This window comes from Bombus flavifrons, chromosome 12 (genome assembly GCF_040668555.2).
Source record: "Bombus flavifrons isolate JBK064 chromosome 12, iyBomFlav1_principal, whole genome shotgun sequence".
Taxonomy (NCBI): Eukaryota; Metazoa; Arthropoda; class Insecta; order Hymenoptera; family Apidae; genus Bombus; species Bombus flavifrons.
This window is the reverse complement of record NC_138453.1, coordinates 8,742,886-8,755,452: the sequence shown is the minus strand read 5'-3', so window position 1 is coordinate 8,755,452 and position 12,567 is coordinate 8,742,886. Positions and strand designations below refer to the sequence as shown.

Sequence of the window (12,567 nt, the reverse complement as noted above, 5' to 3'; positions counted from 1 at the left end):
TTTTCCACCATTTAATTTAGAAGGTCTACTCGTTATTTTGCATCAGCCAGCGTAATACCATTTCACTTATTCGATGTATCTTGAAAAATGAAAAAAATGCGCTAGATAGAATATTTTAATTTCGTGTTGGCTTTGATGCAAATGAATGAAACGCAAAAATTCCAGTACTACTTTATGGATGCAAGTCAATGCTTATACTGTACGTAAAAGGGACTGACAAAGATATTAATCCAATCACATTCGGTTGGCTCGTCAAAACTAGAAAGCTAGAAAGGATTGCTTCTGCATTATCCGGTCTCCTTTTTTCCATCTTTGTGTAAAAACGAGGAACGATGTGGTAGTGTCGGTACGGTGAATATAATTTTTATCTATTTCGCTTGGCAGTTGAGTTATTACTTTGGCCAGCAGCGCAAGGTTTACAGCCTTGTTACGCGGAGATTGGCTTAGATAAACCCTTTGCGAGATAGCGCGACGACTTCGTAAGAATTTTCATCATTTTTACACGAGGGGATTCACGGCCTCGTTCAAGTCCTGTTTCAACGTCGGTCTCGTTCAGACAACTCAACCTACCCTTAAGTGAGAAGACGCGTGGGATCCGATCAATTCTTGCACGATTCGACTAATGTTCTTCGGATGTGGGTCTTAGGCTATGCTTACAGAAGATGCATTTCCTTACAAACTGACGTTTTGATGAATACGTTGGAACAATAAATACATACACATTTATATAGATGTTCCTGAAAGTATTTGCACATTCGGTGCAATCAGATCAAAGGATCGATCATATTTCGATCGCTCTGAGCTCTCGACATTGAGCAAACTTAAAGCGAAGTACTTGACTCAGGTGTCTCTGCAGGTCCAATGTTTCTCAGCCTTTAATTACTGGTTTTTTTATCAATATCTAAAATAAAAGACGAGTCAAAAATATTAGATTAGTCGGGACGAGATTCTTCGGACGCTTCAGAACATTCGTAGCTTTAGACTTGCAAGCCCGAGTCTCAAGAACCGAGCCTCGCGTTTATTTTGTAATCGACGCGAACTTGTCGTCGTGTATCATAAATCCGACTAACGTGTTCCGATGGCCTGGTTACCCACATACAGCGTATACGGTGGACGTTTGAACGCGACGCAAGGCGATGGCGATACGAGGCGATTTTATTTCGGTTTTTCGCGACAGCGGTGGCGCGGATCCGGGACGATTCGGTCGATTAGCGTGCATGGATCTAAAAAGCGGCGCGTCCGCGGGGTAATCGTCGCGGTTAGAATCTGCAACGAGCACGGTTGGCGAGTCGAGTCGCATATTTATCCAAATTGTAATATTGACGCGAAGTGGACAGATATTTTGGAAAGGGTGAAAGCGAGTTTCACAGAGCGCGTCCGCGTCCACGTTCGAATCGATTTTCTAGTCAATGCCGGAGAGCGGACCGGCAACAATGCTCCGATTTTCGGGATCTCGCTAGCATAAATAGCAAATAGCGAAGGTCCTGTAGGTGTATGTGGTTCACGTTGGACCAGCGAACGAACTATCCCAGCGTGCTCTCTCTCCGGCTCGCTCTGTACGTACGTGTACGTTGTACACCGAGTACCGACAACAATGAGGCAGAGACAAAGGCCAGGTACAATGCTGATGTTGAACTCGACTGATTTCGACGATTTTTGGCCTTTGCATGTGCATCGCGCGTTACTCGACAATGATTCCCGCATACGTAATCATCGCTATGGGCAGGGAAGGTTGGTACACTCGCGAAGCAGTGGCTCTCACATTGCGCCCTCTTTTTCCCTCCGCGTGGATTCAACCTTGCCGAAACCGGCGAAGCCGAAGCCTGGTCCCGTTCCCGCCACCGTCCATCCGGGGCTTTTCAATGCTCTTCTCTAACGCCGACGCGTTAATCTAACAATGACGCGACGCCATCGCGATTCCGCGAGCCGTTTATCGGTTTAAATACCAGCACAGGCTGGGTAATAATAATTGTAAGCGATAGCCGATTTATGCCCGCAATCAGCCGTGTTTCTAGCGGCCCGCTACAATCGATCTAATCAATGGCATTAATGCCAAACCGGCCTGGCTATTTAAATGTGAAACTGATAATTACGCGGGCACCGCTGCTTAATATTCTGCGCTCGTTCCAACGTTTACTGGATCATTAGCTACGTTCCATGGAGAAGGGAATCGATCGAAGGATACCCACCGATATCCGATGAAATCATCCTACGCTTAGTCATTCTTTTACGAGTGCAATTCATCTAAAACGAAGAGCATAATCGTCGGCCAACTTTGGTATTCGTTTGATCCAGTTCGCAAAGCTAGGAATCCGTTTCATAGGGAGGAAACTAAATCTCGAGTCAACTGTGAAACCTGGAGAGGACGTTGGATCTTTGGAAGAGCGGCTTAGCTCCGTTCTTTCGCGAGGGTTTTTCGTGAATCGCGAGCGAAGGGGGGCCGATCGATTGAGCACCCCTGACCGCACCTGAATAGATACATTGTGCCGGGGCAGCCTATTGACGGGCGATTGTTCCCTCAACAATAACAACAATATCTGAATAGTCGTCGTGCACATCTCTCGCGCGCGTTGCACGCACCCACGCACGCACTCGCGCTTACACGCGTACATGCGTGCGCGCACATCCCTTTGCACGGCCCTCGCACGCTCGCGTCGCGCATCCCTTCACACGCTCGCACGCACGTCTCTTTACGTTACACCATCGCAGTTACACTCTTGTCGTTGCGATAGAGAATTTCTCGCGTTCTACCGGCACGTGTAAATAGTTGGCGGACACGAAAGGGATGCGCTCGCGCGTTAGATCTTGGAGACCGCGGCTTGAATCCATCGTAACATCGTATTTGCGATAGGCTCGCTTTACAAGAGAAAATACAGCGACGTGGAAAAGTTTCAGACCAGATAGATTCCTTACTTTATATTTGAAAAGCGGTGTATTTTCAAGAATTAGTTAAATAACTAGTATTATTGTAGCTTGTGTAACATTGTTCGTGCATTATACTATTTCTTTTATTCGTCACCTTTATTATTATTACTTGATAAATTCTTTTAGATATCGCTTTTTGAATACGCTAGTTGGATAACAAGTTAAAAAATTCGCTCTGGCTGGAAACTGAAGCGCGCCACTGTATTCTCTTGTTACAAGATCGAAATTTCATTATCATTTATGAAACGATATTAAAAATTTCTACTTGTGATCTTCCACTAAAATTACATAATATATAGTTTTGCTAGACCGATAAAAGTTTAATCGAAGTTTCACATTTTTTAAATTTATAAAATAGACATTATACGAAGGGAGAGATTCAGCGATGAATCCATTTACAGATTTTGTTTTGAACTTTACCAACACTGCTTCATTGCGGTGTTAATGAATTTTCAAAATGTTTTGTATAATGCGCATAATACACTCGTAAAAAGTTCTACAAGTTTCCAGTAGTTTCGTTACAGCCGCTTTAGGGCTTTACAAAAGTTTGTAAATGGAAATTCTGTAAAAAAAAAAACTAGTAGAATCTGTGAAAGAGTGTAATATCGTGTCAAACGAATTCTCAATGTTACGCGGACAACTAACACGATTCTAGATATTGAAGGAAAGATCGTGAAAATCTAAATGATTCCGTGGATGCATAAAACTTCATAATCGACTCTAGGAATTGCGGACAACAGATAGTGCCATTAATCAAGTTGAATGAAAAAAGCAGGTCAGCAGTAATTCTCTGAGAATTAGGAGATTTCAAGCTAAGTTTATTCATGATTGAACCGTGATTAAGATTAATAATAGTCATTCTTTGTAATCAACCTATCGGTATCTTCCATAAAACAATCAGATTAAATATCTTTCACGCAATTGTTGCATATTGCATTCAGATTTTCTTCTACTTTCTTCTTGACTCCGTAACGATTGATTTCTTTGAAATGTCAAGCAATTAAGAGTTCGATGGCATGCACGTTGGCTTTGATTTATTTATAAAAAATACATGAATATAGAAGAGAGAAAGATGCATAAATACAGAGGAGTAGAAGATTCATTAAGAGTTATATGATAATGAATGAAAATCGTATGGTTAATGAGTATTAGTTAAATAATTGAGCGTAACATAGCGTCGTTATGAAATATTGTTTATTACCCGCTTATAAACAATGGTCAGTAAAGACTCTAGCGAAATGGCTTTGGTACAATTACAATACTCTGTGAACGCACATTACATTTATCGTGAAAATGTATAAGCCAATTATAATTATAGCGCATTGGTCGATTGTTCATAATATTATAATAGGTTGCTATGTCGTTGCGCACAAAGAGGTATACTTAATAGAATGCTTATTAATAATTCTACCTGTGAAAAAGTCACAGCTAGTATTATCAACTTAACGTTGATTAATGTGCGACCATTGATTAAGAAAATTGGCATTTTTCGTGCTTTAGCGGCGATAAAGGTTTCATAAAATAGGAGAAACTCTGAAACGCAATCAAGTAAATTCAAGCGTTTTCAAATATTCTTCCACGATGTTCTTAATAATATAAACCTTTCTTTGCAACGTATAGGTGTCACATTTTCCCGTACGTTTTGTAAAAAGAATTGCAATTGTTGGTTATTCTTAGAATCGCCCGGCAACGACGTTCTTAAAATATCTAACAGTAAACAATCTTTCAGACGAGCCATTTACTGCGTATGCATGAATTGCATAGCGAGACGGCCCTTACTGTTTCTCTAGTGTAGTTAAATATATTATAAAAAATATGAGAAATATATTACGCGGCCCGTTACCGACTATCGTGTAATCGACGCAAATGTAATCATCAGATATACGGCTAATTAATATAAGTCGTGAAATGAAAATTGGCACAATTGTCTCGTACGATTAACTAAAGCCTGTGTGTCATCAAAGAACAAAACTCGCAAAATTTTTCAATAAACCTCTATCGTTTGTATCTGACGATCAATCATCCAGTCAACACGATACAGGCACATGAAAAAAAAAAAAAAAAGAAAAAACTAGAATATTCAATATAGAAATTCGTATCGCTTTTCAAACCTCGATTTCTTAATTGTTTAATATTACGGAGTAGAATTTTCGTGCATTTGACGACGAATACGCGATCACCTTTTCTTTTTCATTAAGAAGCATGCACTTTATCGCGCATCTATTCACTAGTTTCCGTTTGTTTTGTTCATTAGAATATTTCCAAGCCGGCTGCCGCTTGTCTATCTAGTATTTATCACAGTTTGTTGTCGTAACGCCGTTCCCCTTGTCGGTGATCTTGAACGTCGGTGATTTTGAACATCGATGAAAGTCTAAAACAGGTATGGCGATGGTTCGCAAAAACCACAATCTTGACAAGTTTTCTGGAAAAATAAAAATTTCAAATTTAAAATCCGCGATACGTGAGTCGAGAGTTTGAAATTTGAAAATTTCCATTTAAAAATGCCGATGATGTTAATACGGAAGAAAGTTGAAAATTTGATATTTAAATATTTGAAAATTTGAATATTCGAGATTCGAAGGTTTAAAATTCGCAGCTTGAAATTGGAAAAATTTAACGGTTTCCACGCCTTCTGCGATGTTATGTGTGATCATTAGCGAGCGACTTGTCTCTAGTTTGTTTTCATCAGGATTTTTTCGACACGCACAAAATGGCCGAGTCCTAACGCAAAGGAAGACGACCGATCGAGTCTGTCGAGTTGATGAAAATTTATTTCCTTCCTTTGCCTCTATCTCCTTCGATCGTTCGATTCCTATCATTCAAGCATATCGCACAGCGAGAAAAATTGATAATGCAGAACTATTTAGTGGCACGTTACCGCCGAGTTCACGACAGAATCAAAGATGTTGGAATATCGGATCTCAGAGGCAAATTTTCCAAAGTACGTCGAACGAACAAATGGGATTTTAATTCCTCGAAATCTTCTAATTTTCGTCGATTGTTTCACGATTTTTAGGCCGTCAAAGAAATCAGAATATTATCGTTGTTGCACCGTTTTCCACAATCACTGAGCAAAGTCTCCTTTGTCGGCGCAACAATCGCGGCATTTCCTGACAACCATTACTGGCGAAAATCTCGTCCCTTTAGGTTTTGGACAGTCTGTTTAATCGTCTGTTTACCAGTGATTTATCAGTTTCAAGCAACGAAACCAGAGAAGCTAGAAATCCTTAGACGAAACTTAGAGGCATCGGCGGAAAGCGATAGAACCGAAGAGGAAGGAGGAAATATTCCACGTGGGTAGAAAGTAATTGGAATGGAAATATTCTCGGAGACGAATAGACTGGAAGAAGGATAGACGAATTATTACGTTTAATTAGAGCAAAGGACTTGAAGGAGACTCCAAATTAGTTAGGATAATTCTGCATATCGCAATACGTTATTTATATTCGTAATAGTAACTGAAATTCGAAGAAATAACAAGAAATCAGGTTAGTTTGTGGATAGTTAGAGAAATAATTGTGTATCGTGTAACGTGATTGAATTTAGTGTATGTTTCGGTACGAGACGTCCGTTAAATTGTTGTTAGTATTAAACTTGACATTATACGAAAAAAAAAGTATTTTGATTTGAATTCTTGATTTGTTTTGAAGTATTTTCCCATGTGTTCCCATGTAAATTAAAAAGTCATAGGATTCGCAGCAATAAGGAAGGCAGTAAGAAAAACGCAAAAATTTATTATAACGAATATTAGTTGACTATGAATTTATTTATAGTACATGTCAAAAAATTATTCGATTTTGATTCACTTTCGTTTGATTCAGGTCGGTTGATGGAAATTACTGGAAAGTAGAACTGCCGACCTTATTGCAGCAGTAGTCATTTTCAGTTGATAAAATTGGCAAACTCACTGTTGGATAATCTCTCGTAGGTCCCTGTTCTCCGACAAAACGATAGTACACCGATCTATTTTCTACGAAACTTTTGTAATCGTAACGAGGCATCATTGGGACTCTCATTTGCCAGAATGGTTCTCTGAGATTCGCACCCAAATTTAATATATCTCGTTCTCTATAAAAGATACGAATCGGAGCCTGAAAACGAAATCGAAATTTTCAATTTTCATCTTTCTTTATTATTTTTATATTATTTTTTTTTTTTAATATAATTTTATGTTATTATAGCTTCCTGATTGTTAACGTTTTTCACAGTTAACCTTTGTGATACTACACAGTTAGACAAATAGAGATATGCTTCACATTTAAAGAAATATTTACAATAGATATCATATAAATAGAGTTAGAAATATGTTTCAGCCTCTAAGTATGTATTATAACATGTTCTTTACTTTGAATTATGTGCATTTTGTACACACTATACGCATTTAAATGTCCTATATGACCTCACTGTTTATTTATGACTATGCTTGGAATTATCATACATTTATGAGAAATTTAAAGACGCAAGAAGACATAGAATTCGTTCAATATATAAAAATATTTATACAAAATATCCAAATTAGATGAAAGAAGTGGCTGGGTAGCTCTTTTAACTGTGTTCAAAGAAATGTAAATTTGCGTGAATATTCTGTTTTCTTATTATCAATTCGTATACCTCTTCTTGTTCTGGCGTTTCTGGTCTGGAAGAATCTGATGATGGATCCGGTGTGGGCGATTCGTTGGAAGGTACTAAACTGCAGATTCCACTTGATTCGCTCGCGGTACTCGGCGATATCGGTCCACCAATACCATTCAAAGTTCTCAAACCCTGTTCATATAAATCTTTCGCCCCCACAGAGGTGAAATGTTCAGGTTCCAAACCAGACAGAGGCAGAGCTATAGATAGTGCCATTTTTCACTTCCTTTTTTGATTAGCTTCGAAAATCTTCTTGATTCACTTCAATTATAATGAACTTTCGATTGCTAGAAACCGTTACGACGTTGATCGACAACTAACTGAACGTTTAGTAGATTCTTCTTCGTCTACAATGTTCTTTATTCAATACGTGCGTGTATTCTCTATAATATATTGTACGTGTATACATTACAATGAAATAGTGTGCGAAAGTAAACATGACCTTTCTGATCTTCGATGGGAATTAGTAATGTATGTCTAATTATAGATAATAATATAGCTGAGTACCGTGTGTTTCTTTGTTATTAATTCCGTTTAATAGACGTTAGTGTATATGATCTTTTACATTGGGACCTTAATATATGGAGAGTTTATTCTTCTATTCCAGAGTTTATACTCTTCGTCGAATGTCCATTTCATTTGCTTGTGTAAATGGTATTTAAAACATTTTTTTGGTAGAGTTTATTCCATAACTTAGCATTATTCCTTAATTTTATAGGATGGCATGGTAAAGATGTGGTTACCTTTTACCGACAAAATGCTGATCCTTCGTCGGTAACAATCTGCAGTTTCAGCTATTACCGACGTTAGTTTATTTCTGCTCATTGTACCAAGAGTGGTAATATGGGAAAGCGTTTCTTTACCGACAGTTGTACATTGGTATAAAAATCGGAGAATAATATCATTCTTCCGTTAAAATATTTCATTTAAATAATGTACTACAATCCAAGATCAAGAATAGGTTGTTCAGAATATTGAATTTTATTTGGAATTTTATAATTTTGACTGACAAATTGGCTAACTCGTCGATATCATCAATTTTGAACTCGTCCTTTTTGTATATCGGTAATGCAGATTCCTTTGTTTCTCATCCCTTGCCCTTTTAGAAACTGTATTTTACTCATTAGCTACTAGAGGGCTACTGGAATGAAACGTTCCATCCTGATGTTACTTTTTTATTAGTTTATTAATAAAAAATAAATTATATCCATTTCATTGACGTTAGAGCTTCGTATACTAATTTATAGTAAAATATTTAAGCTAATTTCACAACGTAGAAATAAAAAATTAACAAAATCCTCCCATGTATGGTTTTCTCGCTAGTGATCGTTAGAAAGCGCAATTCCTATATAAGGATGGTTCATAGAGTATAATTCCGTGGTCCGGAGCTACTCAGGGATGCTTTCGTAAGAAAAAATATTCCTACAAAGAAGGTTTCATTTTCAGGGTTCTGTGATTATCCTTTCCAGTTTGAACACCACCATTTGTACCTGACTATCATCAATAACCTCTGTTTTCAGGCAAAAGGAGATGATGAATGCGAGGGAGGGTGAAACTGCCCAGAACGTCATTTAAAAAGAAAATGCTATCCAGTCTAGTTATATAAGTATTATTCCTCGAGCACTTCTGAAATTGGTGCGGCACAAGAAGACGCTCGTAGGTCGAGTCTATATAACCAAATCCTAGAAAGAGAACAGAAATTACGTACCCAAATCCTAGAAAAATCCTGTGTACGAAGGTCGATTTTCCCCCTTGAAAGGAGAGAAAATCGTCCCCCCAGTACTATATCCTTCCATCCTATATCTGTGTAAACATACTGCAAGCTAGGAATGGAGTAAACTGGAAAAATAACTTTCAAAACTGTAGTAGTTTGTTGAAACAAATGACCACATTTTTGATGTTTCTCTGGTCGTTTATTTTTTTTATTGCATATGTTACAAATTTCGAAAAATTCTTCTATCCGTGTACATATTATACAAAGTATAGTGAAATTACATTTTCCTGCAGTACCGACTTGGGACATCGCGTGGGTGTTTCTCGAATGCGCCACTAGAGCATCCGAATGCTTATGCACTTGCAATTCTATTCATTTCTAAATTTCATCATAATTTGCCACAAGATTATTCAAAATGTCTGTCAACCAAACAAAATACCAATACATTTGACAAATGATAGAACAAAGATTACAAATTGGATACAGATATTTCTCCTTATGGAATTATACTAATTTACCAAATATCTCGGGTACTTTCGATATTTATTCAAACACGCTGGTCCGCATATCATTATTGACATATCAACGCGAGTCATTTGGAGCAACGTGATTTCCACATATGTCACGCTGGCATAATTATTATGCACGTTACTTTCCGTTCGTACATAATGGCGTGTTCCTTGTACCGGCTTGACCACGTATACCGGGTGTCCGGGTTCGCGCGCGGAACTCCGCGACCCATCCGGTGGCCTTAGCAACGCACATGCGCCCTTCTTGGACTCTCGTCTCTCCAGTTTCTCTCTCCGGATGGTTGGGGATTGGCCCGGAGTAACACCCCCTCATAATGGGTTCACCCGTCCGCGCTGAGCGCGGGAGAGCAGCCGGGAAAGAGACGGAAAGAGGGTTGAAGAGTGTCAGAAGGAGAGGAAACTGGACGAGGAAGCGAGAGAGCGTGAGGATGAAAGACAGGGTGAGACGAGAGGGAAGAGGGCAACGGAAGCCATATTGATTTCCCTATGTTTCCCCGTATTGTTACTATAGCGCCCGGTGAGGGCGCGAGGAGAAGGTAGGTACCACCCTCGTCAACCATCCCGCGCCAACCACCCCTCGACAACCACCCCGCGCAGCCAGCCAGCTCGTGTTCCGTTCTTCCAACCGATGGTCGTCCCGATGAGAGAGAGACTATGTCGGTGGACGTGGATTCCCTTCCCGTCTTTCGTTTCTTTCTCCCGTGTTCACGTTTGCACGCGGCCTTCTGTCTCGCCCACGAGATTTTCTACGCTAGTTTTCTTTTTGTTTCGGTATCGGTTGTTGTTATCGTTGCTCTTGTCACTCCGATTCACGACTTTGTGACTTTTAGAACGTGAATCCTTCAGGCGTTCTGGCACGAATATGGTGGACACGAGAATGTTTTCTACGATTTTTCGTATCCTCGACGTCGAATTGTTTTATTTCAGTTCCTAGGTCTTTTCCTTCAAGTACACGTAACATGGCAAAGCTTAGCATGATATGATAATTAATGTAATACGCGCGGACGTTTCTATTTCGTTTATTGCCAACAGCCGCGTTTAGAGGGTCAAGTATCGTTATTTTTAAACCAGTGGGGAAATATTAACAATCTGCCAGGCGATCCCAGACGGTATAGTCGTTCCTTGTTGTTGAGGTTGACTGATAGACGAACGCGTGGGTGAATTTGTAATAGAAAAGTATATGGAAGTAAGTATAGTGTATGTTGATCCAGATCCTCGCTCTCTCAGTATTACATTAAAATAGAATATGACAGGGAGTACGTTCATACATTTACAGCAAAGGATATTACCAAAAAAGGTAACGTTGGTGTGTAACTCTGGCTGGAGGTTACAAGAAACAGCGATAAAAATCGACTTATAGCTCTTTTGTATCTAAACCTTGTAACTCAAAACAACATTCGTATTCAAGGGCACAATAACATGGACCTTTCCTTTCTTGATTTTTTGCTTCACCAGGTTCTATTTTTTTCGTCACAGCCGGTGTCCAAGTCGTGCGTATACAAAAGAAGAGATGTAAAGTTTTTCTTAAAGTAATTACTTCAACACTTATCGATCCGAGTGTTTTGTTATCTTCATTTCGATTAAAATCTTCGTACTTGACGAATATAACGAAACCTGAAATGAAAACTATAGATCTAGAAAAGTTGCAGTATCAGTGAATCGTCTGAATCAACATTTTAGTGCAAGATACTTATACATAAGAATGTTTAGTACAAGAAAATTGGTACGTCAATGGATTAAAGAAGACAAATAGAAGTAGCATGCGTGATAACGATCTTTCGCTGTAGCTTACGACAGCGTAATCGTGTCGCCCGATGAGCGTACAGCATCCCCTTCTTTCCAACTTTACCTGGTAAATTCGGAAAGCCATAAATGTATCTCGATGTCGCGATACGCACATCAACGAGTCGTTCTTTTCACTTGGTTCACGAAACACGATCCACGCGTCGCTTAATATTTCTCTTAATGTCGAAACACCCCAGCGCTTGCACGAAAGGTACGCGCAGCACACCTGGGTGGTCCATGCCCGATATCAGCTGCGAAACTTCCCAGACGTCCCGTTTTTCTACACCGCGTCCTCTGCTCTCCTTCGGGAAACGAAACGAAGGGGAGGTAAAGAGGAAGGACAAACAGAGAGAGAGAGAGAGAAAGAGAGAGAGACGGAGATAGTGAACCGTGTGGTTGTTACCTAGTGATGCATGGCTCGGTAATAGCTACAATACAACCAGCTTACAAGAGGGGTTCCGTTTCCATCCCGCTCGGCGACTTGAGATTTATTGCTCCCCGGTGGATTGCGGATTCCCAGATTCTCCGGTTTGCCCTTATAAATGACTCCTATTAATTGACCGTGATGCGGGACAGGAAAACAGTGAAACGGAGAAAATGAAATGGGAATAATCGCGGATGAAAATGAATTATATATATATATAGTCGTTTGGTTATTCGATTCGATGAGAGAAAGAGAGGAAGGGGTTAGTAAACGCGAGACGATGGAATCGTTGGTTCTGATCCTGCAGCGATGATTCTCTTGGCGAAGTGTCGTCTCGATGGAGAGAAGCGATTCATCGTGAAACGTAGTCAATTTACCCTGCAAAGTGGCGGACACACGTCGGCGAACCAGGCGACAGGGATTTCGACACGGGTGGGTATTCTGCGTTCGTTTTCTCGGTGCGACGCGGCGCAATCGTGCCCGCCGTCCGGCTTTAAAGTGCCAATCAAGGGATGAAAAAGAGGCGGAAAGGAAGAGAGAGGACGTTCGACGTCTAC

General features: G+C 39.8%; 1 protein-coding gene and 1 long non-coding RNA gene across 2 annotated transcripts in view; one reads left to right on the top strand and one right to left on the bottom strand.

Annotated features, from left to right (window-relative positions):
• LOC138185759 (uncharacterized) overlaps window positions 1-12,567 on the top strand; it is a 138,058-nt gene that overhangs the window by 45,962 nt on the left and 79,529 nt on the right. The gene's annotated exons all lie outside the window — the stretch shown is intronic.
• Window positions 4,103-7,916, bottom strand: LOC138185467 (uncharacterized). Its single transcript, XM_069124446.1, has 3 exons — window positions 7,537-7,916; window positions 6,834-7,016; window positions 4,103-5,347 (listed from the first exon to the last, which is right to left on the bottom strand). Exons 1-3 carry the CDS (start codon window positions 7,771-7,773, stop codon window positions 5,297-5,299), a joined length of 471 nt encoding a protein of 156 aa, XP_068980547.1. The 5' UTR covers window positions 7,774-7,916; the 3' UTR covers window positions 4,103-5,296.

Excerpts from the sequence above, each read along its gene's own strand:
- LOC138185467 (XM_069124446.1), bottom strand. The coding sequence starts at position 7,773 with ATGGCACTATCTATAGCTCTGCCTCTGTCTGGTTTGGAACCTGAACAT. Across the intron at positions 7,017-7,536 it reads AAACGCCAGAACAAGAAGAG|GCTCCGATTCGTATCTTTTA; the intron begins GTATACGAATTG and ends TTTCGTTTTCAG. Across the intron at positions 5,348-6,833 it reads CTACGAGAGATTATCCAACA|AAAACTTGTCAAGATTGTGG; the intron begins GTGAGTTTGCCA and ends TTATTTTTCCAG.